At 51.2% G+C, this 24173-nt stretch overlaps 7 protein-coding genes across 7 annotated transcripts; 5 read left to right on the forward strand and 2 right to left on the reverse strand.

Annotated features, from left to right (window-relative positions):
* Positions 1-665: 665 nt before the first annotated feature.
* CTRU02_203277 (elymoclavine monooxygenase) lies at positions 666-2632 on the forward strand (the record flags this gene model as incomplete). The annotated part of the gene is made up of 8 exons (XM_036733775.1): positions 666-900; positions 960-1020; positions 1080-1344; positions 1421-1627; positions 1693-2053; positions 2078-2190; positions 2249-2409; positions 2464-2632. The coding sequence occupies 8 exons, from the start codon at positions 666-668 to the stop codon at positions 2630-2632; spliced, it is 1572 nt and encodes a 523-aa protein (XP_036574518.1).
* Positions 2633-3287: 655 nt separating this feature from the next.
* Positions 3288-4898, forward strand: CTRU02_203278 (transposase; the record flags this gene model as incomplete). The annotated part of the gene is made up of 1 exon (XM_070204175.1): positions 3288-4898. The coding sequence occupies one exon, from the start codon at positions 3288-3290 to the stop codon at positions 4896-4898; it is 1611 nt and encodes a 536-aa protein (XP_070061938.1).
* Positions 4899-10074: 5176 nt separating this feature from the next.
* CTRU02_203279 (UbiD family decarboxylase) lies at positions 10075-11292 on the forward strand (the record flags this gene model as incomplete). Its single annotated transcript, XM_036733773.2, has 1 exon — positions 10075-11292. The coding sequence occupies one exon, from the start codon at positions 10075-10077 to the stop codon at positions 11290-11292; it is 1218 nt and encodes a 405-aa protein (XP_036574517.2).
* A 370-nt stretch (positions 11293-11662) lies between these two features.
* Positions 11663-13198, reverse strand: CTRU02_203280 (uncharacterized protein; the record flags this gene model as incomplete). Its single annotated transcript, XM_036733774.1, has 1 exon — positions 11663-13198. One exon carries the CDS (start codon positions 13196-13198, stop codon positions 11663-11665), a length of 1536 nt encoding a protein of 511 aa, XP_036574516.1.
* A 1128-nt stretch (positions 13199-14326) lies between these two features.
* CTRU02_203281 (beta-glucosidase) lies at positions 14327-17006 on the forward strand (the record flags this gene model as incomplete). The annotated part of the gene is made up of 3 exons (XM_036733772.1): positions 14327-14437; positions 14490-14561; positions 14616-17006. The coding sequence occupies 3 exons, from the start codon at positions 14327-14329 to the stop codon at positions 17004-17006; spliced, it is 2574 nt and encodes an 857-aa protein (XP_036574515.1).
* A 391-nt stretch (positions 17007-17397) lies between these two features.
* Positions 17398-18498, forward strand: CTRU02_203282 (uncharacterized protein; the record flags this gene model as incomplete). The annotated part of the gene is made up of 1 exon (XM_036733771.1): positions 17398-18498. One exon carries the CDS (start codon positions 17398-17400, stop codon positions 18496-18498), a length of 1101 nt encoding a protein of 366 aa, XP_036574514.1.
* An 899-nt stretch (positions 18499-19397) lies between these two features.
* CTRU02_203283 (uncharacterized protein) lies at positions 19398-22166 on the reverse strand (the record flags this gene model as incomplete). The annotated part of the gene is made up of 1 exon (XM_036733770.1): positions 19398-22166. The coding sequence occupies one exon, from the start codon at positions 22164-22166 to the stop codon at positions 19398-19400; it is 2769 nt and encodes a 922-aa protein (XP_036574513.1).
* Between the last annotated feature and the right edge of the window lie 2007 nt (positions 22167-24173).

Below are 24173 nucleotides of genomic sequence, written 5' to 3' on the forward strand. Positions count from 1 at the left end.
GTAGAGAATGCCTTAGCAGTACTTTCGGTAAATTAGCTGTATCCAAGCAGCCGGTACTCAGCGGGTAGGTAGATGAACCACTATCGTCTTTCAATAGCAACTGAAATCAACATACAATCATGGTTGCTCTTTGGAAACAAGGAGGCGGATACCCGGCAGCTAGAATACCTAATACCGCTGTCGGCAATTTGCTTATGTTGCTAACAATCGAACGATGAACCCAGCCTCTACCCTTAGCCAAACAGAGTCAAAACAACGCCCTGGTTTCCGTTGCTTGCTCTCCACGGCTTAGAAAACCCTTGAAGCCCCACGTTAATTTAGCGGTGAGAGCCACAACGACATGGACTATTGTATCTTACGGGGTTCCGCAGATGTCCTGCATATATATCGTTGCGTCACGGGCCTAATGAAGTAGTTGATCGACCATTGGCCCGATCGAGACGCCATTGCCGCTGGCTTGCCGAACATGGCCGGTTGAAAACTTCTAAGTTTGGCGATACAATCGCGCCGACACCACGACACGTGTATGGAAGCCATAAGTCAAGCGAAATTCGCAATTTTCCCATTGGTGCTGCCGTTCTTCCGTTTCATATGAATACTTCATCTCTTTCTTCTTCCCCACGGCGCCCGCGGAACCTCTCTGGTTAAGATCATTCCAAACGAAGATGTCCTTGAAGCTCCTGGGTCAGCACGACCTCCTGAGCGAGGCCCCCCGACTTCTCGCCGGGGGGGCCGTCCTGTATGTCATCGGGCTGGTGATTTACAGGCTCTTGTTCCACCCCCTCAGAAATATCCCTGGGCCGTGGTACGCTGCGGCCACCTACTGGTACGAGTTCTACCAGGATGTCATCCTTGATGGCCACTACATCAAGGATTACCCCAAACTTCACGCTAAGTATGGTGAGTCGAGATCTCAATGCCCAGTCACTGCAACACCACGTACTGATCTTTCGATGTAGGGCCTGTAGTTCGAGTCTCGCCCAGTAGGGTGCACGTCAATGACCCAGAGTACTTCAAGGAGTAAGTCTAAGTTTTTGTGGTCTTGCTCAAAGTGATTGTAGCTGACATGGGTTCCTCAGAGTTTACGGTCTGGGCACCAAGTACACCAAGGACCCTGACTTCTTTCAGAGCGGAGGCGGTATCAAATACTCCATCATCATGCTGATTGACCCAGAGGCGCACAAGCAGCGGAGGAGTACAGTCAAGTCGCTCTTCTCGCCTAAGCAAATGGATCAATTAGCTCCTGTAGTTCTGGATGTTGTTAAGAGAGGCATGGCAAGGGCACAGAGGTCGTTTGAGCGGGGCGAACCCCTAAGCATGCAACCTCTGTGGCAGTCTGTAACCGTATGTTGCTCACCTGAAATGCTGATAAGAGCCATCAGCTTAATGACGCTATAGTGCTAACTAACCGTGTAACTAGGTTGACACGATAATGCCTGTGCTTTTCGATAGGCACATGAACTTGGTTGATTCTGACGAGGAAATCCCACCGTTTCTGGACATTATGCACAAGTTTGCGGAAAACTTCCTCATCACTAAGCATTTTCCCTTTCTCATACATCTAGCCATGAGCATACCCATGAGTATAGCACAGAAAGTTTTGCCAGGATATGCTCAGTTCCGACAAGTAAGCTGCAGCTGAGACAATCTCTGAGCTTTAAGAGGCATATTTTTGGCTAACCTTGACTTTAGCAATGTGCTGAGTGGATTCAAGAAATTGAAGACAAACAGATAAATGGCAATGACACCGCCGCCGATGGTCGCAGCACTTATTTCGACCTCCTTCTCAGCACGCGGAATACCAAAATGTACCACAAGCTGAGTAGGGACGCGCTGGTCGATGAAGCCTTGGCCTTGTGTTTTGCCGGCACCGATACAACGAGCTTCGCCCTGACCTTTGGAACATACTATCTTTTAAGGAACGAAGACAAGCTTGCAAAGATGCTGGAAGAACTCAAAAATGTGCCAACCAATGCTGAGGGTCTTTATGAATACCGCGACGTCTGCAAGTTGCCATATTTGGTAAGAGGTTCCAAGTCTGACTATTGTCCACGTAAAACTTACCATCCTTTTGTGCAGACTGCAGTCATTAAAGAGATCCTTCGTCTCTCCTCTCCAGTGCCTGGAATTATTCCCAGGAGGGTTCCTGCTGGTGGCGCTACTGTTGCTGGTCATTATCTTCCTGAAGGGGTGCGTGATCTCTGAAACCCTTGTCGCCTGCATTTTGCTGACTTAACATCTTCAACAGACTACAGTTTCACAGGCGCTCCGCAGCATTCATGATAACGCGTCTCTGTTCCCAGAGCCTGAGAAGTTCATTCCTGAGCGATGGCTGGGCGAGGATGGATGGGCGCTGGAGAAGTATTTCGTGCCTTTCAGCAAAGGGCCGCGTTCTTGCCTGGGTATGAAGTAAGTTTTGTCACCCAACGTCTTGATCAGTAGTAGAAGACTAACAACTCAAAGCGTCGCTTATGTCGAAATGTATCTCAGCATCGCAAACTTTTTCAGCCGTTTTAACATGTCTTTGTACAAAACGGATGAAACTACCGCTATATGGATAGACAGTGCCGCCGCCAGAATCTGGAAACCTATCAGGGTCAAGATCAATTCAGTGAATGGGGAAACATCATAAGATCTGATGATTTTTAGGAGGCTATTTTTGATTTATTAGCAAGCATGGCGTTCTAAGGGGTTTGATTTGGGGCATTACAATTGTTGAGGCAGACGGGGAGGTGACATGAAAGTAAACTTGATGTACAACTAGGTCCGCCGATGTTGCCTAAAGGCAGCTATCCCGTAGCAGTTATTTTGGCAAACTTGAATCCTCTACCTCTGGCTGTTGTGTGCAGAAAACATTGACAAACCAAAAACAAGGGCTGGGTCATTGGGTGTTGTTCTCTCATGGGTGTAGAGGCCATTAAAAGACAAGATGATGATAAAGTGACTGGTTTGGTCGATTAATATAGAAGACATGGTGATCGATAATAACTGGCCTGGTCAACAGGCACGAAGCTTTCAAGGCACTTGTAACGTTTTTGAAGCCCATTGAAAAGTGCATGATGATAGTGTCTAAATATTTATTCGTGATGGAATTGGCTTGCCAATGAAGCTCGAAAATGAAATCGTTTGGGCAATAACGTCCCGCACCCACATTTGGGCACCCCCCACATTTGGGCACCCCAAAAATCGCTCAACACCATGACTACCCCTCAACTTCAATTATTTACCACTTTTTCAACTTTTCACTAATTACAATCCAACTTCATATGCTTATTATTTATACCTATATGCGCCAATATACCGAAGATGACTTGCTCAAGGCACTTGAGGCTGTTACCAGCGGCTGCAGTATAAAAAAAGCAGCTCATGATAAGGGCATACCACGAACTACACTACAAAACAGAATAAGAGGTCACCAAACAAGAGGTGTTGCTTTCGCTGGGTTACAGAGGCTATCACCAACCCAGGAAAGTCACTTGGCTGAATGGATTCGAATACAAGCTGCCCTAGGCCTTCCACCAACCCATCAACAGCTCAAGGATTTTGCTGAGAGGATTCTACAGACACGTAGAGACTTCCAGCCTCTCGGAAGAAACTGGGTTCAATCATTTATCAAGAGAAATCCATCAATCAAGGTTCAGAGAAGCAGAGCAATTGATTCCCAGCGTGTCAATGGTGCCTCAACTAATGTAATCAGGGAATGGTTTAAGCATCTCGCTCTACCTGAGATACAGGCAATCAAAGCAAGCAATCGATACAATATGGATGAAACAGGTATTCTAGAAGGCAGAGGATCAAATGGATTAGTTCTTGGATCATCAGAAACTCGCTCTATTCGAAAGAAACAGCCTGGGTCTCGGGCTTGGACATCTCTGATTGAGTGTATCTCTGCAACTGGCAAGGCACTGCCTCCACTTGTGATATATAAGGGGAAGACTGTTCAACAGCAGTGGTTTCCTCTCGATTTAACTGAATATGATGGCTGGAAGTTTACAGCAACAGAAAATGGCTGGACGTCGGATTCTACTGCTGTTGAATGGCTACAGAAGGTCTTCATACCATTGACCCAACCCCAAGACCCTAAAGAGTCTAGATTACTCATTCTTGATGGGCATGGTAGCCATGAAACAACAGAATTCATGTATATCTGCTTTAAGAATAAGATACTCTTACTCTTCCTACCGCCACATACATCCCACGTTCTTCAGCCGCTTGATCAGTCAGTATTTGGGCCGCTGAAAGCCATATATAAGAAAGAGCTTCTATACCTGGATCAATGGGACGCTAGCACTGTTATAGGCAAGAGAAACTTTCTCCTCTGCTATGGAAAAGCACGCCATATAGCATTCACAAGCAAGAACATCATCAGCGGTTGGAAATATACAGGTCTATGGCCTGTAAGCATAGCCAAACCGCCGATGAGCCCTCTTCTACTTGGGAACCCATCAACACCAGCTAGACAGACCGATCAGCCTTACAAGGGACTGTCTAATGCTATAGCAGGCGAAAAATGGGCATCAGAGACATCAGCAGTATGCTGGTCAACGCCAACGAAGCGGTCTGAGCTACAGGATCAATTCAACTTATACAACAAGGTTGGGCATGATCGAAATACTCAACGACTGCTCTTTCGCAAGGTTCAAAAGGGATTTGATGAACAGAGCTATAAACTGGCTGTAGCTCAGCGAAAGATTGAGGCGCTGGAAGCAGAAGTTGAGGCATCTAGGGCTAGGAAGCGGAAGAAGGTCACAACGAGCCCAAATTCGAAGTTTGCCAACATTGAAGCTATTCGGAAGGCTCAAATTGAAGCGGGCGAAATTGAGGATAGCTCAGATGAATCCAGCAAGTCTGATTTACCTACTCTTGAGGGAAATAGTATTGTTGTGGCAATAGATTAAATATAATCAATGGCTGAAGTTGATGTATAGTGAAATGCATCATGATTTTTGGGGTGCCCAAATGTGGGGGGTGCCCAAATGTGGGTGCGGGACGTTAGAGCAACGGGAGATCCCCAGCCATCACACGGCTAAACCAGCACGGCTGCACTTAATGACAGGATCGGTAAGCCAAGGGCTACCATTTTTTTTTTTCGCTCCTTATGGAGCTAAGCAGAAAAGCGGATAGGAGGACAGTGATTGAGTGTTGCGTTTGATGCTGTAACCACGCACTCTGTAGAAGTAAAGCTTCCCGAAGGGAGACGACCCGCGTTGTGTAGTTGTGGCTGACCATATCACTGATACGTATTCGGCAAGGTTGATAAATGCTTATGCATTCTATCCAAACACATTTCGAGACAAACACTAGATTTAAGTGTTTGAAGTGACGCATGCTAAATGTACTATCAAGATGTTGAATCGAATTTTTCTGAGTGTCATTGATCCAAACTGATGCTTAGGGATTGAGAAGCTCTATTGCACAAGTGACAAGATGGAATGCAATCCTGAGTACCATCGCTCTGTCTCATTGGCATTTATTTTGCTGCCAAACTAGACATTGACATGTTCAGCTTACTAGTCCTACAACAGGAAGGAGTCAGTAACAACTTGCCGATGGCATGGGCCGGGGGGAATTGACCAGCGGTGCCACGTTACTGACGTTGACACGTTACTCGTGACCCCTCATCACGATCCAAGGCATCATTTTGCTATGTATTGCATTTTTGACAGTCTATTTCTATGTTTTACTCATCAAACATGTTTCCATGGCTGCTATACTCCAACTAGGACGAAACATGCCAATCGAAAACTTGCCCTTGTCGGTTCCAGGCAATATCCCTGATTTTCTATCCAGTGGTCATGTCTACATAGTATTAGTTGCGTTTACACTTTCAGCCTAACTACTTATAAGTCTTGAGACAACTGGAATGTTTTCTCTGGAAGTCCCAACACTCTGTGATATCAATCGTATCGTTGATTCCACTTTAGCCCTTACGGAACACTCTGTCTGCCGGTGGAGAATTTTACAAGGAGAAATCGTGCACTTCTGAGTTGAGCATTTTGACTGATTGACTTCTGGAGAAATGAGTAAGTAAACACTGACTTTGATATTACTGACGGATTTGCGACCTTTTCGACCGACAATTACTATCCTTACCACCTATCCAGTTCCGACCCGCCAAGTCTTAAAAATCCATCCACCGTCGGCAAACCGTTCATCAGCAGCAGTCTACACAACATCAACAGTTTACCGCAATCCAGCCTTCCCAATCCCAGCCTGACATCCCTCGTCAGTCTGTCGTGCATCAGCAACTTGGCCATTCAGAGCCATATGTGCGGTATCCCCTGGTTCGACACCAACAGATTCTATCAACAGCCCAGACGGGATTGGACGCCTCTGCCGCTGCATCTGCAAAGAAGGTTGCCCCTTAGGCCGTTTAATTCCCAAACGAGTGTAATCTCCCTCATCTGCTTAAGATTTACTACGGTATAGTCATGAGGGATACGATGCCTTATTTCTTTTCATCCTTTGGCGAGATGGCTGGTAGATTTCTTCTTCCTACCTATGTCAACCATATAAACACTGACTGATAAGCCTAATGTAAGAGACGAGGGCGCCTTAGGGGCCTGTGTAAGGGGAAACGGATGCCGTGAGGCCACTGAGTGGCCCTGGCTCGATAGCCTGGTTGTTTATCAACGCCCAATAAAGAGGCTAATATATTGCACTATAGGTAGGTTTGGGACCAGTGAAACAAACATCTACGCCCCCGAACTGCCCTTTTCTGAATGCCCATCAATCGCCATAATCTCTCGTGGGGATCATTCAAGTAGATGTTGATTATAGCTTAAGAAGCGAGCAGTTATTCAGGTATCATTACTGTTTGGATCTCAATCTAGATTCATATCTCAAGCCGTAGTCAAACACTCAGTTTGCAGTCAATATCAAATGTTGCTCGAACAAGTCTTCATGTCCCCACGATGCCGCGAACATATGACTGCAGGAAAACAGTAAGAGCGACAACAAAGATTCCCTCAATCAGTGCCATACCTTATCATGTCTGCAGATCGCCATTGAGGTATAGTGACTCCCAAGAGTACTGTATCTTACAGCCACCGGAGTTGCTAGTCAGAGACCTGCACGTTCATGAATAACAAATACGAGAGCTACGTTTCAATTGGTGAGAACTGCCATGTTTGTGAGCATCTTTCAGACAAGATCGTAATAATGATCACCAAGAAGAATGTGCTACCGAGGTCAACCCTAAGAAAGATTTTCAACAAAACAACCGGAAATTCCAACAATTTGATGGAGATTCTTCCTATATAGTTGCTGATGAGATACATGGACCGCTACAGAGTCTCGGAGAATTGCTGTGACTCTTATTCTTTAAAAATGAGCCGTTATAGTGTCGATCCTCGAGCGAAGACTTACAAATGCAGCATGAGCGGGAATGTCTTTTTCTGAGACGAATGAGATGTTACATGTGCTGCTTCAAATGGAAGACCTCGATTTGGCCCTAGAAGCGAGACAGGCGACATTCTATCTTGCTATAAACTCCACCATTGAGTACGATGACGTGAAAGAATTCATCCCGGTCTTCCTTGAGGACGACAAGCAAACCAAACCGCCCTAGAAGAATTGAAAGCAACAGAGTAGGACAACAGAGCTGGAAAGCTAGCTAAGGGCCACGACACCCTGCCAAGTAAGTCTGCACAATGAAACGATGCTCTATTACGGGATTTCATGAACACTCCATGGCCTCCTCGAGTAGAACGTCACGGTCGGGGAAAGGCATACTAATTGCTGGCCTTCTCTGACCTAGTTTGGCCGCATAGTATGTATACCACGGGAACGTTAATCCAACGCGGCGGTTGATACCACGATGAGTGGCATTCCGTTTTCTATGTCATATGTGATAAGGTATTATGAGGCATAGGCTTGATATGCCACCCCTAAGAAAGGCGTGCCACATAGGGTGGGTGGACTGAACATTTGAAATGACAGTTGGTATCGGAAGCGAAATCTGTGTCAATGTGTGTTGACATGGATCGCAGATCCCTTTGCTATAAAATCTTTGCGTTTGGTTTTTCCTGTGATGGTTATGGGTCAGAGGTGGACGGACGGTAGAATTTTGTCATGAGAGCGGAGACTGAGGGTCGCCGCCATTTGCATTGCTTTTCTTTGAAGAAGCGGCTTCGGCCGAGTCCATGGATGATTTTGGTCGTCATATCAAGCTAGAGGTCACTCAGGTTCGTTGAAACCCCAAGGCTACTACTCCAGGGACAGGGTAGTCATAAAATAAAGTAGGCTGCGGAGAGCATGACCTTGCCAAGTTGTGATGCCACGTCGACGATTTAGTGATGATGCCTGTCTGAAATGGATAAAAAAACCAGCAAAAGATCATACCAGCGGCGCATTTCGCCATCTCGCAACACGTGGTTGTAATTACGACCGGGTTTGTTTGACTTGTGGAGAGAAGGTCATGGTAAGGCCAGAATGAGGCTCGGGCATGAGACTTGAATGAGTCGTCGCATTATGCTGAAGGATCAAGGTGGATGATTCAATCACCGAGGAGGTTTGCATGTGTGGATGCTGCCCGAGAGGATTCGAAAGTGGAAGTGGACAATAACAATCAAGAGCGACGAGGATAGACCGTGCAATCGGTCAAAATATGACGACTTCATCACCGGCGAGGCCGGGTACACAACAACTCTCGCCAAAGGCCGCCGTGACGGATTTGACGGGCAGAAGACATACTGTGCGCACTGTTTTTAGCTTTTACATCTTGCACAACAGAGGGTGTGCATTTGAGTTATGAAATGGCTGGGGGAGCTCAAGGACTGTTGGATTCTGCCAATATTGCCTTGGAGCTTCCCCTGTCAATTGGACCCTCAGAGGGGCAACCAGGAGCTCGTTTGCTGGGCGACTTAACCGAAAGTGAAAGATGAATGCTACCACTATGTAGTATATAGTATGTACTATTGTGTAGAGGACCCTCTTGATGGCAAATCCCGCCGTATCCGTAATGGCTCACCTGAAGAGACTTTCCCTCATTGGGTTGCAATTTCGGTGGAGAAGACCCAAGTTGGGCCCCTGACGACTTTTATGTAATGTGGCATGGGGATGGGTCCTCACTCTCATTTTTTTTTTCTCTTCTCTTTTCTTCATCTTATTCTTTTTCTGACTGAGCAACGAGAAGGACAGATCCGTCATAACGTTGGTGCAGTGATTGTGAACGAATCGGCATAGAAGCCACCAATGAAACAGTGGGGGTTCTAGAAGTTCTGCAGCCAGGGTTGGGGTGCAACAATGCCAGGGGTCTCTTGGTGTCTGTATGCAGTTTATTACCAGACCACTGGAAAACAAGCCATAATCCGGGGGGGTGTCAGTCTTGCTGTGCATCGCGTGACAATTGTGAAGGTCGGTGAAGCATATTTCTCAACCCAAACTCTGTTCCCTTCCCCCTCCACTCCCAAATGTGCAAAGAGTCGGTCAAGCACAACTCGTATTCTCATGCTATTTATTTTTTTTTATTCTCAGTATCTACACAAAATACGAATAACATCTTGACCCAAGGTTCTGGCATGCTCATCTGGCATATATGGGGTCAATATCGCTAACTCGTACCCAATATCCACCCAAACCCCTGACAAGAACGGGGTCATCGCAATGAAGCAGAGAGGATCGTGACCCTTATTCAGTCCTCTAACCCCGGTGACTTCCAATTAACTTGTACGGTGAGTTTGCTTTTTGACCTGACACATCCCCCTTCCCCCCCTCGCCCACCCGATGCTCCGTCCACCTTTGATCCCTACATTTCTACACTCTACTCTCATGATACTATCCCCACCATAGGAGAAGATCTCTTTAAGCTACCACGGAAGAACAAAGGTGAGACTGAATTGTCACTCATGCAGGAGCTGGGCCTGTACCGGCGTCCGCATTGGCTAGCAATGGACTTGATTAACTTACGCATGCCATAGCCACAACGGGGTCCCAGGGGCAGGGACAGAGTACAACCATAGAACAGAATTAAGGTTGGATCAGGATCGGGACAACATTTCGGGAGGACTGGAGAACCTCGGGCTTCACCACCGGAGTAGAGACCGAACGGGGTGTGACACCTTCACCGCAAGTATGGACCCCGATGCCTGCCGCAACTGCGGCAACAGCGGGAAGCACATCATCTTCCTGGACCACCGGTGCGCCATCCATGAACGCGACGACGCCGAGCGCGACAAGCTTCAGGCGGACGCCGCTCTCGAGCGCGCCCGGGAAATCTGTGAGACGTCGCTCAACCTCATGAAGCGGCAGATGCAGGAGCTCGAGGACGCCAACACAGCCATTGACACCCTCTCACGCGCCCTCGCCGCCGCTGATGAGCGTCGCGAGAGAATCCGTAGAGATCTGGGTACTCACGGCGATGTCTGCTTGACGGCACGGTCGAATTTGGAGGCTGCGGAAGAGATGGCCATCGCCGCCGCGGGCCGGTATTTCGAAGCGGGCAGGGCTGTTTCCGCGCTGGAGGAGAAGGAGCAGAGGTCCGAGCCAAGCTGGAATGTCAATGATCATGCACCGGTAGACGACGAGGGAGACGAAGAGGAGGAGAGACGCGAGGAAGACGACCGGAGGTGGCAGAGGTCCAACGAGAGGTTTTGCAAATGGCTGAGGCAATCCGAGGCGCAAAGGCAGATTATGAAGTCTTCGTGGACGAAACTGCGCGTCGCCGAGAGGTTGGCGAGCGAGAGTGTCGAAGACGAGCAGGTTGCGAGGCAGAACCGGGTTCAGGAATGGGCTGCTGCGCGGAGAAGCGATGTCCCACCCGAGGAAGAGGTAACTCTTGTCACCGAGGGAGCCGAGTCAGAGCCTGCCGCGCCGGTCACCGTACCGCCTACGCCGGCTGGTACGAGGTCCGATGTGCGGAAAACGCCGGCGGTTAGGACGCGAGGGAGGAGTGGACGCGTGGTCGCCGTGGCGGCGCCGCCTCCCCCTCCGCCTCCGCCGTCACCACCGAAAACAACCACTACGACAGGAAGACCGGCGAGAGGCGCGAGGAGGGTGGAGAGTCAGACGAGGTCCGAGCCGGCACGACCTACTACTGCCACGAGAGCGAAGCGGGAGCCTGTGACGGCGAACCAGAAAGCTGCGGCGGCGGCAAAGATGATTTCCGAAAGACCGGCTCGGACGACCAGGGCGGGACGAACGGGGAAGACACCGGCTGCGGAGGCCGCAGCTGTTGCTGCTGCTGCGAGTGCGAATTCTACCTTGACGGCGGCTGCGGGAAGGCCGCAGAGGGCAGCGAGGAGGAAATCAAGAGTGCAACCGTACCCGCAATCGCAGCCGAGATGGAAGTAAGACGAGGGATGAATGGGACGAAAAGAAGGATATGAGGACTTGATCTGTAATAAGAATAATGTATCAATGGTGCTACACTACTTAGAGATGTGTCTACTGCAGCAAGTTAGCTGGTTGACTCCCCTTACTTGGGATTTGAGAACCGAGATGGCGTTCGGGTTAGGTGAACAGATACCAAACAACAGACTGAATATTTCCATTTGTTTAACAAAAAGTTAGATGTCTCCCGAGTCAGCTTGCTCGGAAGTGGCCAGCTTGTAAGTGACCAATGCTGAAGCGGCTAAACGCTTGTAAGATGCTGATACACTAGAGGAGGACTTTTGAATGGTGGAATGTCGTCATCCCAAACCTTGATCACGACATCGACAACTTAAAAGAACCTCCACGCCGAATCTGCGCTCTTGGACATCTTGAACACGCTGAACCGTTTGCACGACAGGTACATGACCGTCAACCCAACCGCCAAATTCAGGCACCAAATCCAGAGGTTGTCGACACCCATGGCTACCTCTCCGTCTAGCGGCGAACCGCGTCCCGTATCGTGCCCGAACAAGTTGACGAGGAGACGGCCTACGACCATTATGACGAGTATGTGTACGACGAAGTAGAACAAAGCGGCTGTGCCGAATATCAGGAGCGCTTTAAACCATTTTGTTGAGAAATCGGGCGGTATGGCCGTGAAGAGTGCGAGGAGGAAGAATGTCCCAGCAAGCGTGAAGCAGAAGAAGGCGAAATCGGGCGGGTACTTGACGACGTAAAAGAACGACGCGATGGAAACCAAGTACGGGTTAGTGTCTGGATGCGCAGCCTGGTCCGGGGTCTGAAGACATCCTTCTGAGAGATTACCGAAATGAAAGAGTCGGGTAAGGATGAACAAGAGGCTGAAGACCAGACCTATCGTCACATGGCCGTAGACCTGCTTGCGAGTGGCCGCGGGGTTGGCGATCATGATGCGCGCGTATAGAACCCCCAAGATCGCAAAGGAGAGCCATCCGAGAGGCGGAAATGGGGATAATACGTGAGGGTTGAAGACCGCATAGAACCAGAAGCGCCAGAAGTCGCTGGCTGTTGGGGTGGGCGCTGGGATGCCGCAGGTTCCGTGGGTTGGAGAGAGCCAGTGATTCCACCAGATTGTGACAAAAGAGAGGACGAGGATGAGGAAGTTATGGATGTGCCATGAAAGACGGTCTGCCTTGTGGGATGGTTTCGTTGCGGACGGCGTTTGGCCGTTGGGGTGTTCTAGGAGAGGCGTTCTCTCGGCGTCATCACCGACGACAAAGCGATCGAAAACGGAGGCCAACGCGGGCTCTGTGTATGCGATGCCGATCGCCAGCAAACCGACGACGAAATAATCCACGGCCAACGCGACCAAAGGAATGTTAAAGATCCAGTACTGCATGGTCAGGATGAGACCCATGGCACTCGAGACCAGCGTTAACAGCGCTGCTCTCACAGCGAAATGTCGTGCCATTCGAACGGATGACCAGCCGAGCTTCGCACGCGAACGACCAAAGTACACGACGCCCATACCCAACAAGAAGGTAAACCCCGGGGCGCATAGGTGTGCGAGGGTTCGGAGGACATAGGCGAACCACCATGCCCAGTTTTTGACGACGACGGAATCGGCCTCGGCTTCATTACCGCTGGTGGCGTGAGGCCAGCTGTTGAGAGCGACCGTGTTGTGGTCCCATGCCATGAATACCATCAAGAGACCACGGAGAAGATCTGGCGCAAGTGCGCGTTGCGGTTTTGTCGCTGGGCTGGGTGAGTTGCTGGCGTCAGCGTTGGACGTGATGCTGGCACGAGGGTCGTAAGAGCCCATCGAGTCAGGCAGAATGGGATTGGGGATATCATCCTGACGAGAATTGCTCTCTGTCGCAGACGTGTTCGAGTTGATCGGCGTCATGTTGACAGCTTGCGGTTGCTGACGATACGAACGACGATTGAAGAATGTCTATTGTGCGAGGAGAACAAGGTGCTTATTGGGGATCAGGGCAAGGAATATTAGCAAGAAAAGAATGGCTCATCCTAAGCCTGTAAGCACTAATTTACGAGCTGCCGCATGGCATTTGAACGGCGCCTACACACGCGAAGAGCATCAGAAACTGGGGATCTGTCTGATGTCAGCCGTGGCCCAGGGATATGCTTCCTTTGATTACCCCGAATTCCTATCTTGATGTCAGGTTTGTCATCAAGTGTTGGATGCAGTGCACCATTGAATTACTGCTTGTATGATTCATAGTGAGTATCGACATGACCGATCATTTGTTGCATAGAAGAGTGTTCAATCACGGCGCCTATTCAACTTTGACTGAAGCCGATATTGACCAGTAGATGCCTACTATGATGCGACAACCAGCGACAAGTTTAGGATGTCTGCGAATCCTTCGCAATCCTTTCGAGGAGTTCCTGGTCATGGTCATCCTAACTCCTGATGACTAACCACTACTGGAATTTGAGTCCAATTCAATAATAAGAATAATCCAAGCCATGAGTTGAAAGATTCAGGGTGGTTAAGCTGTGGACATTTTGCGACATTACTCGTATACTCAAAAGCGTTAAATGCTTGCTAAAATACTTTTCTCTAAATAAAATGAGCATACTACCTTACTACACCGATAGCCAGGGAACAACCGCAAAAGATTGAATATCTGCGATAGATCACTTCGATACAGTGCTCGTACAGCCGAATGCGGAAGTCATCTTAACTAATAAAGTTGAGCTGAACCATCGGCTCTCTCTTGGAGCCTCTTCCCGGCCTCAGTCCCGAACAGCGGGGATCAGTCTGGGTGCCCCGGGTTTACCGAAATACTCGTTCGGCAACCTTGAGCACTTCATTGGCGAGATCATCCGGACTATCCTTTTAGTGCCCCAAATCGTCATTGTTCTCCCCTCACTAGAAAATGCGGAGGATCAATAACCCCTCCACCAGCCACACCCGTTCCGAGTTCCGAACTCCGCGACCGGCCCACTCCGTCAACCCGCAACTATCATGGCGGGGGATAAATGAACCCCATGGACCGTGAAGAAGGCCATGCAGACATTCTTGGATTGTGTTTCGCCAGTTTTATATTCTGAGGAGTTCAAAATGGCGGAAAAGACTGATATCGAGGCCATCCTCAAGAGCCTCACGCTCGAGGAAAAGGTACGCTCAACAAATGTCACAGATATACGGCTTGCTAACTAACCCCTCACAGATTAGGCTTCTTGCTGGCCGCAACTTTGTCGAAACCGGCGATGTCCCTGAGAAGGGCGTCCCGGCAATCAAGGTAATCATCATTTTCCACCACCCGAAAATATTGAACGAATACTGATGAAGATAGACTACCGATGGCCCCAACGGTACCCGCGGTGCCGCAATTGACGGCTCAACGAAAGCCGCTTGCTTCCCTGCCGCCTGCAGCATAGCGGCGACTTTTGACCGCACAATCGCTCGCAAAGTAGGCTACGCCCTCGCTCAGGAATCCAAGGCAAAGGGCGCGCGATGCCTCCTGGCACCGACGGTCTGCATTCATCGCCACCCCCTCGGTGGACGTAATTTTGAAAGCTATAGCGAGGACCCGTTCCTGGCTGGTAAACTCGCCTCAGAGATGATTCAGGGGTGCCAGTCTTTGGGTGTTTCTGCAACGATTAAGCACTTCGTGGCCAACGAGCAGGAGACTGCGAGAACTACTGTCGACGAGACCATCTCTGAGCGTGCCTTGAGGGAGATTTACCTCAAGCCGTTTGAGATTGCAGTCAAGGAGGCGAAGCCGTGGGCCATCATGTCTGCGTACAATCTCATCAACGGAAAGCACTGCGATTCAAACGAGTGGCTGTTGAAGGAAGTGCTCAGGGGAGAATGGGGATGGAAAGGCTTGGTGATGAGTGATTGGGGTGGCACGAACTCGGTTGCGGAGGGCATCAAGGCGGGACTGGATATCGAGATGCCCGGTCCGCCGAGGATACGAAAGACTGCTGCCGTGTTGGACGCGGTGAAGAATGGCGAGGTCTCTGAGAGCGACATTGACGAGAGGGTGCGGACGATCTTGGAGTGGACTGAGCAGTTGAACGGGTTCAAGGACCCGACCATCACCGTTGAGAAGGCTATCGATCGCCCCGAGCACCGGGCTCTTATCCGCGACGCGGGAGCCAGGGGTATTGTTCTTCTCAAGAATGAAGGCAGCATTCTGCCATTAACCAAGGAGAAGGTTAAGGGAAAGAAGATTGCTCTGATCGGATATGCCAAGGATGGTCTTGCGCACGGCGGTGGAAGTGCCAGCGTCAACGCGCACTACCGTCTCCCTCCCTGGGATGCGCTGCACGCTGCATTCGGTTCCGACGTCGAATTCACATATGCCAAGGGCGCACACAAGGAACGTCTCCTCCCGCCAATCAGCCCGGAAGGCAAGGTTGGCAAGATTGTTGGCCTTGACGGAAAACCCGGCTTCAGCAGACTCTTCTACGACTTCCACGGCAAGGAGGGCGATGAGCCCGTCTCCGTATTGCACAGCTACCCCAACTCCGCCTACTCACCCTTGGGATCCCAAGAATCGATGTGGAAGACGCTCGACATCGTTGGTGACTTCACACCCTCTGAGACAGGAACACATTACATCGCCTGCTCCGGAATTGGCCCCACGCAGGTCTTCGTTGACGACGAGATCGTCTTCGAGCAGAAAGGAAACTGCGCCGATCCCATGGGCGCTCTATTCCTCGCTGCCAATGAGCCGGAAATCAAGCACGCTTTCGAAGCTGGCAAGACCTATCGTCTTCGCATCCACAGCAAGCCTCCCAGCAAGATTGGCCTGGAGATCCTGGAGGGCAGGACAGGCGTGCGGATGGGCTTCGCGCTTGAATCAGACCACGACGCAGACCTGCAGGGCGAGGCCGCCCGGGTTGCCGCCGAGGCAGACTTTGCTATCGTGTTCACTGGACATGACCCGCAGTGGGAGACGGAGGGTAGAGACCAGGAGTCGTTCCATCTGCCGTGCGACCAGGATGGTCTGATCGATGTTGTGTCCAAGGCGAACAAGAACACCATCGTCGTCAACTCAACGGGTGTTGCCGTCGCGATGCCCTGGCTCAGCAAGATCTCCGCACTGGCTCAGTCCTGGTTCCCCGGTCAGGAGTGCGGCAACGCCATCGCAGATGTCTTGACGGGAGTTGTCAACCCTGAAGGAAAGCTGCCTACAAGTTTCCCGGCTCGGGTTGAGGATGCCCCTGCTCACGGAAACTTCCCCGGTGAGCGCGTCGACGGACAGTTGAAGGTCACATATGAAGAGGGCGTGTTTGTTGGATACAGACACTACGACCGGGTGGACAAGTCCAAGCTCAACTTCCCCTTCGGATACGGACTGTCGTACACGAGCTTTTCCCACACTGACTTTGCCGTCACTCAGAAGGGCAGCGATGAGTTCGTGGTTACAGTCGACGTCGCCAACACTGGTGCACTGGCGGGCGGCACCGTAGTCCAGGTTTACGCAGGCAAGGCAGAGACCAAATCGGACTCGCCTGTCAAGGTCCTAGTCGCCTTTGACAAGGTGCGTCTTGAGCCTGGTGAGAAGAAGACCGTGCAATTGCCGGTTACGGCAAAGGATTTTGCGTCATTTGACGAGGCTGCCAGGGAATGGGTCGTTGAAGCTGGAGAATACAACTTCGTTCTCGGTGAGTCGGCGGCAGAGGCGCTGGCTGTTGTGCCCGTGGCAGTGCAACGGATCACGTACCGGCGGTAAGCCTCAGCCACGGCGGTAGCAAGTCTAGAAGAGGCATTTATTGCAGTGTGTATGCGTATAGATATCACGAGTTAGATAAATCAATGAAGGTAATGAGCCGATTAGTGTTAGAATCCATCCAAAGTCAGCCTTACTCGGTATCCATTTGAGCAACATACCCCTGTACTATGCAGCCAAGACCCCGTGCCACGATCGATTGGTTGAGAGCTTCCAACAATGTAGACCTTTAGGGATAGTCTTTAGAGTTATGGGGACTTTTGTTGACTCAAGGCTCAGCTGAGGCTTTGAATCATAGTTTAGCTTTGAGGATTATATTATCACGGTTGCATATGCAAGTCACCATTCAACTCCAACGCAACTAGCACCGCAACTCAAAAGCAGATCTTCAAAAATGCCAAGAACAACGAAGGAAGAAAGCGCAGATCTTTCAATCAAGCTCATTAACCCCGGAACACCATTCTACGCAGGTAGCGTTATCATCGGCCATGTCATTCGCAAATCGCCCATTACCACGCCTTTCGCTACCATCCGCGTGCGTCTTAAAGCTCGTGCCAAGGTGAGGCTTGCCGTACACTTCCAGGACTCAGGCGACAACATATTTCGATCCCAGTTCAACTTCTGGCCTGAAAATGCCGTGGCCGAGACTCTTCACGAAGGCGAACTGCAAGTTCCATCCAGCCTAGGTGAGGCGGATAGCTGGCCCTTCGCCTTGACGATCCCTACGCATACCAATGCGAAGGGTTTGAATACAGGCTTGGACAATGATGCAAGGAAGGCGTGCTTTTTGAACCTCCCCGAGGACAAAGAAGGGAAGCTGGGAGTGCCGGAGCAGCCTTTGCCAGGAACCTTCTACACCGAGCATACCGGAAGCGAGAGGTCGTTTCAGTCGTTTGTAGAGTTCTGGATCGAGGCGGAACTAAAAATGAGACCGACGCGCGAGGCGCAGACGGTACAAGCAAAGTTGCCCGTCACGGTACTTTTTGCTCCCTCTCCGTCACCACCCATCACAAATTTTGCGCGGATGAGAAGGATCGCAGCTGGATGCGTATCCACCCAGCGCCTCTTCCCAGGGATGGAGAATGCGAAACTATCCTTCATGCAGAGATCAAAGAAGTATTTCGGCTCTACGAAGATACCTGTACTCCGATTCTCTCTCGACGTGATATATCCCACCGTCATCCAGCTCGGAAACCCGGCCATCATCCCGTTTGCCCTGCGCTTTAATCCCATCAAAGACAGAAGCTCAGACGTCATTCAAGATATGCCGCGTATCTATCTCGAAAGTACCGCGCTGGAGATCCATTCCACGACGGAAGTCGTTGTTCCTTTCAGGCGGAAACCGATTTATGACGACAAGACGAGGAAGACGTGCGTTGGAACGAGCATGGCTGGAGCTTCGGATCGACGAAAACGGGTTGATCAAGGGCGTGGGGGAACTTCCACCAGGGAGACAGGAGCGCATATATCCAACACATACGACATATTCCATTAAGCACCATCACGCGCTCAGAGCGAAAATCAACCTTTTAATAGCGGGAGAAATATGGACTTTTAAATTTTTGGAAAAAGTCACTATTCTTCCGCCTATCGAGCAGGTGAAGTCGGGACCTGAGGGATCAACAGCTGGCTTTGAGGACGCACCACCGCCATATTCTGCTGCTGAAGTGGATGCATCGGCGGTTGCTTCGGCACTTGCGGGGATTGCCTCTGAGCTTTTTGATTAATATTATTGAATTGTGCATATGGAGTATTCATGAATGACATGAAGGGTCACTATCTGTTAACGAGAACGGTTGGCTGGGGAGGGTTGAGCACAAGGGGACAGTCAAGTGAGGGATTGATGGGGAGTAATTGTACAACTATTTCAATTTAGTACCACTTGTTTAACAATATTCATAGATGTGTTAATACAATAGGCTTTATAGTGACTAGTGCCAGTGGTGTGTAAGGATGCCGATATCAATTTGCTTCATACCGCCAACGTTTTGCAGTGCGTTTCTAATGACCTTTCAACACCTTCATGTTGTTGCTTGATAACAAACATGGAAGGCGCAACTAGAGACATATCCCAACCTTTTATTTGAGATGGGGGATCGGGCTACCAGCAGAAGAGGTGGTGATGAGAATAGTCCCAAGCCAACTCGGACTAATTTTCCGAGTTAGAATCACTCAATGACTGTAAAGTCAATCATCCCACTTTTAGCTCATTTCAGTCATCACGCAAGATCATCATAAAACGCAAATTCATGATAAAATAATCCTCATATTTAGACAAGAAACGTTATCGACAGTAGTTATCGTTGTATACACTTAATACATCATCCTCATACAAAGAAGAAGCACCTCGGGCATGCTTTACAAGAAATGGGCCAAGTGGCCAAAGTAGATTACTTATTTCAGGTAGTCGCCGACAAGAGCGAGGTTAATAATGGACGCCAAGCCGTACAGAGCAGCGTCGTTGGTGCTGATCCAAGCAGCCTCATCAATGGGCGCCAAGACCGCGCTGCCGTTGAAGTGGACAGTGTTCCAGGGCGAGGTCGGCTTGAAGCCGTCGGTGGTGAAGAACTCGTTCCAGGCGCGGGCAGCCAGCGTCGCGTTCTCGTTGTGGTGCGCGGCGTAGGCGGTGAGACGCGAGTGTCCCTGCTTGAGGTTGAGGTTGCCAAAGGTCTTGCCGTACCGGGCGGTCTGCTCGCCGGCGCCGGCGCCGTAGTAGTACGAGTAGTCGTACCACGCAGCCTCGAAGCCCTCGGGCACCTCCTCGCCGGCGTGCTCGATGAACTCGGCGACGACCTCGAGAAGGCCAAAGACGGCAGACAAGTGAGACACGGCAACGAGGCCCTCGTTGTTGGGATCCGCGGGGGGAGGGCCCAGGGTGCCGTTGGCGATGCTGTACAGACCGGAGCCCGTGACGAAGCCGTTCTTGAGCTTGGCAATGCTGGCGGCCGTGTTGACCAACTTGGTGCGGGCCTCCTCCCACCTTGGGCCGCGGCGCTCCCACTCGAGCAGCCAGGAGGCGGCGAGGGAGGACCAGTCGGTACCGAGACCGACGGCAACAGAGGCGTTGGGGGTGGGAACCCAGCCGTCGGTGCGGACCTTGCGGTTGGGGTCGAGGATACCGTAGGTCTTGTCGGTGTCGAGGATCTCCTCGATGAGCTCGCCGACGCGCTCGTCACCTCCGGAAATGAAGTAGAAGACCTTGCGGTACTGAGGAGTCGAGATACGAGCCTGCTTGGCACTGTCGCTCCAGTGCTGGACACCGTGACGGGTACCAAGACCCTTGAAGGGACCCAGGTGGTAGACGTCGACCTCGCCGGTGTGGCGGACGAGAGCCTCGGCGAATCGGTAGACGTCCTCACGACCGGTGCGCAAGAAGTAGTTCCAGAAGAAGAGATCGGGAGAGAGCTCAGAGTTGTCCCAGGCGTAGCCACCAACGTCGTAACGCCACTGGTGGCGGTCCGGGTCGTAAGCGTGGATGAAGTCACCGTGGTCCCAGAAGCCGTACCACTTGCGCTGCTCAACCTGGCCTTCGTAGAACTTGAAGAGGAAGTCGAGGTGCTTCTCGATCTCGGTGGCCTGGGCGCTGGGAGAGGCGCTGGGGGGTGCCCAGTAGTTACCGATGGCCTTGGTCTCGGCGTAGTATTCGGGCTCTCCGTAGAGAACGGGGGGGTTGTTGGTGTGCTCGGTCAGGTCAGAGAGTAGGATTCGGTTGGGAGTCTTGTCAAAGCCGTAGAGGAAGATCTCGTTGGTTCTGGCAACGCCGTAGGGGCTGTCGAAACCGCCCTCCCAGTCCTCGTAGGTGATCTCGAGAGCGTCGAGCTGGTCGGCGTAGTCTTCCTGGCCGAGACCGTCGTGGTAGGGACGAACGTCCAGAGGAGGAGCAGAAGGGCTGTAGATCCAAATGGTGATCTCACCCTTGTCGGTGGCGGCGTTGGTGATGTCGATACCAGTGGGGTAGCGCTTCCAGAAGTTGCGCAGACCAACGGCGAGACCACCCTTGGTGGCACCACCGAGGTAAGCAAGACCGCCGGCACGAGTACCACCGGGGATGTTGATCCAACTCTGACCAGCCTTGGTGCGCTTCTTCAGGGTGAAGCCATCAGGAGAGAGCTGGGTCAGGCTGTAGTCGCTCCAGGTGGGGATCCAGTGAAGTCTGGTGGTGACTCTCTGATCCCAAGTCGCAGGGTCGGCGAGCTCCACGCCCTCGAACTGGTCATTACGGACCTGGGCTCCAGGGTCGCGGCGCAGACCGGTGATTCCCTGGACAGCTTCGTTAAGGAGACCACCATCAACGCCAGAGATTCTGACGTGACGGTTGTACTGCTCCTCTCCCGCGAGAGGAACCTCGAATCTGATACCAAGGCCGCTGATGAAGTCCTCCTCGGACTTGCCGTCATAGATGACGGTGTGCACGATGCGAACAGCCTCGGAGTTGGCATAGGTGTAAAAGCGAAGGATAAAGGGGAGCCAGTCGGCGTGGCCGCCCTCCTTGGTCTGGTGCTTGCCACGGACGGTAACAAGAGCACGGGCAACGTTGTCCTTGCTGACGGTAACCTCCTCGATGTTGCTCTCAAAGTTGAAGTAGTTGATTTCAGACTTGCCCTTGTTCTCGGGGTGGTCTTCAACACCAGACTGCGAGTGCAGAACCAGCTTGCCGTTCTGGCCGATGGTCTTGCCAGAGGCAGTCTTGATCTCGCTGACAACAACGTTGCCCGACTTGGGGAACAAGAGCGAGAGCTTGCCGGTGTCGACGCTTACGGAGTCGGACGAGTCAGTCACGACCAGGCCGGTGCTAGATTGCCTCTTGGCACGGGCGAAGCGAGCCGTCGAGTTGGCCGACGACGCGCTAACGGTGTACTCGTCGAGAATGGTATCAGACTCGGGGATCGCATGGCCAGTCCACTTGATGGAACCGTCCTGCCAGTAGGCCGTAACCCACGACTGCAAAGTGCCACCGCTGGAGAGGGTGAACTCGGTCGAGTTGGGGTAGTGCTTGCCCCTGGCCCAGGGCAAGCCGAAAGTAGTACCGGTGTTCTGGGAGGGCGTGCGGCCGAGCCACTTGACGGTGGCACTATCGCCGGACGTGCTGTTGTCGAATCTTTGGGCGTCTGCCGAGCCCAGGAGGCCGGCAACGGCCATGAGGCCGAGGACGAGTCGAGACATCCTTTGGCTTTGACACAGCAACTACAAAAGAATGAAGTGGTTTGCTGTTGGCCGTTGTCTCTCTCTCTCTCTCTTTTGGAACGAAAAAGAAGGCGGGCTGTCGCGTCCTTTTTCAAAAGACTGGGACAAGTCTTCGGGACAGTAGGGAGCGACTTATATGTCAACCTTTGCCACATTCGAGCCTTGGCTCACCGCACCGCCTCCGGATGGCATCACCTCGTGCGGTGATCTCGAGAGTGTGTCCATGGGGCCAAGGGCGGACCATCATGACCAGACCTGGCCTTGACGCGAATGCCCAAAGTGATGATGCCATCTTTCCGCTCCATCTTTCTCGGCGGACCGGTCATGCTCCTCCTCGATGCTACGCTGCTCTGCCGCTAGATCTGCGAGTTTGATTAAGGTCAAGGGGTCAACCTGGCTCTCCGCGAGTCGTTGCTTGTAGAAAGCACAAGGCTAGCAGCTGCAAGCTGGTAACCATAATTTTGAAAAGAGGGGGAAAATCTAGCCCCAGGCTTGACAACTTCGGTCTAATTGCACCGATGACGGGGGAAAGGGACCGGAGAAAGGGTCCTAATGGTGACCACCTCCCTGACGGGGCAATTGAACCGGACTCCAGGTCCCGCTGGTGTTCCACCGAAATAACCGAAGGGGAAGCTTGCCGAGCATCTCTGGGGGGCGATCCAATGGGGAACAGCCGAAAGATGCGGGGTAGAAACGGCAGCTAGAATTTTGATAGCAAAGAAAAAAAAGAAGGGGGGGATCAGGGAGGAAATTTGTACATTTAATTATGCATATATTGCGGGCGTTGGAGGGGGGAAATAGTGTTAAGGGAATACCCTTGATACAAGTGTTTACTTTAATATGACTCCAATCACGCAATATCGCACCACTCTATGTTGATTGAACACTATTTAATGACACCAGCTGCTTTATTGCCGCAAAACTCCCCAAGAATTTGGCAAGGATGTGATTCGTGTTCCTGAGGTCGCCGAGCTCAGCCACGAGCCAGATGCAGGAACATACCGAACGGGTTGTGGGGAGAAGCAAGGGTCATTGTGAATTACCGCTCCAGCCGATGAAGCCGGGCTGCATGGCGTTAAGATAGGACGAGATTCCGTGATGACGGCTTATCTCAGTATCATACCAGGAGCAAGAGATATTGGGGCAATCAGAACAGTCGGCATTTTGTGGAATATGTTGGTAATTTTACGACATCCGATTGCGGCGAACGGTGGTTTTGTCGCGTAGGAAAGTTGCCCGAATGCCGGTCTAACATCAACCGGATGAATACAAAAACAAGTCCTTCAACAGACCGATAGGATGGATTTTATTGCTGCTGGCCATGAACGAGGGCCAAGCCTGTATGGCACGTCAGTTCGATCGGCGCGGCCCGTCATTGGTAGTTGAAGAAGCAGAAGCCATGTGGTGCCGTCGCAATAGCAGAATCCCACAGGAGATGACAAGGTCCCCGTTTCTCGGGATGAAACCTTGAGCTTCCAAGGTCAAGGTCAAGGAATGGGGATGAAGAAATAGTGTGGGCCGTGATTGTTTATATTCACCATGTGCTCGGTATATAACTGCGCCGTCTTCCGCTTGAATGACAAGGTGAGAACCTGCTCTAACACCAGTTTCGGTAAAGACACTAGGGGAACACATGTCTTCTACGCCTCACCACTGCGTCGGGTGGCACGGTTAGCTCCGGGAACGAAAGCTTCGCGCCACGGGACATGACTGTGTACCTGTTGGGTAGTTGGTAGTCTTCTGCCTCAAGCCCTCCGTTGTACGTTTTATTGCAAATTCGGATACAGACAAACTGGAATCTATTCGATGAGATGGCTGGTATTACTCCAACCAAGAGTAGTTTTCAGCGCAGATTCTACTATTGTGCTTCTCTAATTTGTCCAGGCTGGTTGTTTAGGTTTAACTGATCGTCTTGTTCATCATTCAAACACTGCTGCCTAAGTACTCGCATTTCGCACTCTCCAGCCATAATCTTTGTTGTTCCTA

Source organism: Colletotrichum truncatum (genome assembly GCF_014235925.2).
Source record: "Colletotrichum truncatum strain CMES1059 chromosome Unknown Contig_0002, whole genome shotgun sequence".
NCBI lineage: Eukaryota > Fungi > Ascomycota > Sordariomycetes > Glomerellales > Glomerellaceae > Colletotrichum > Colletotrichum truncatum.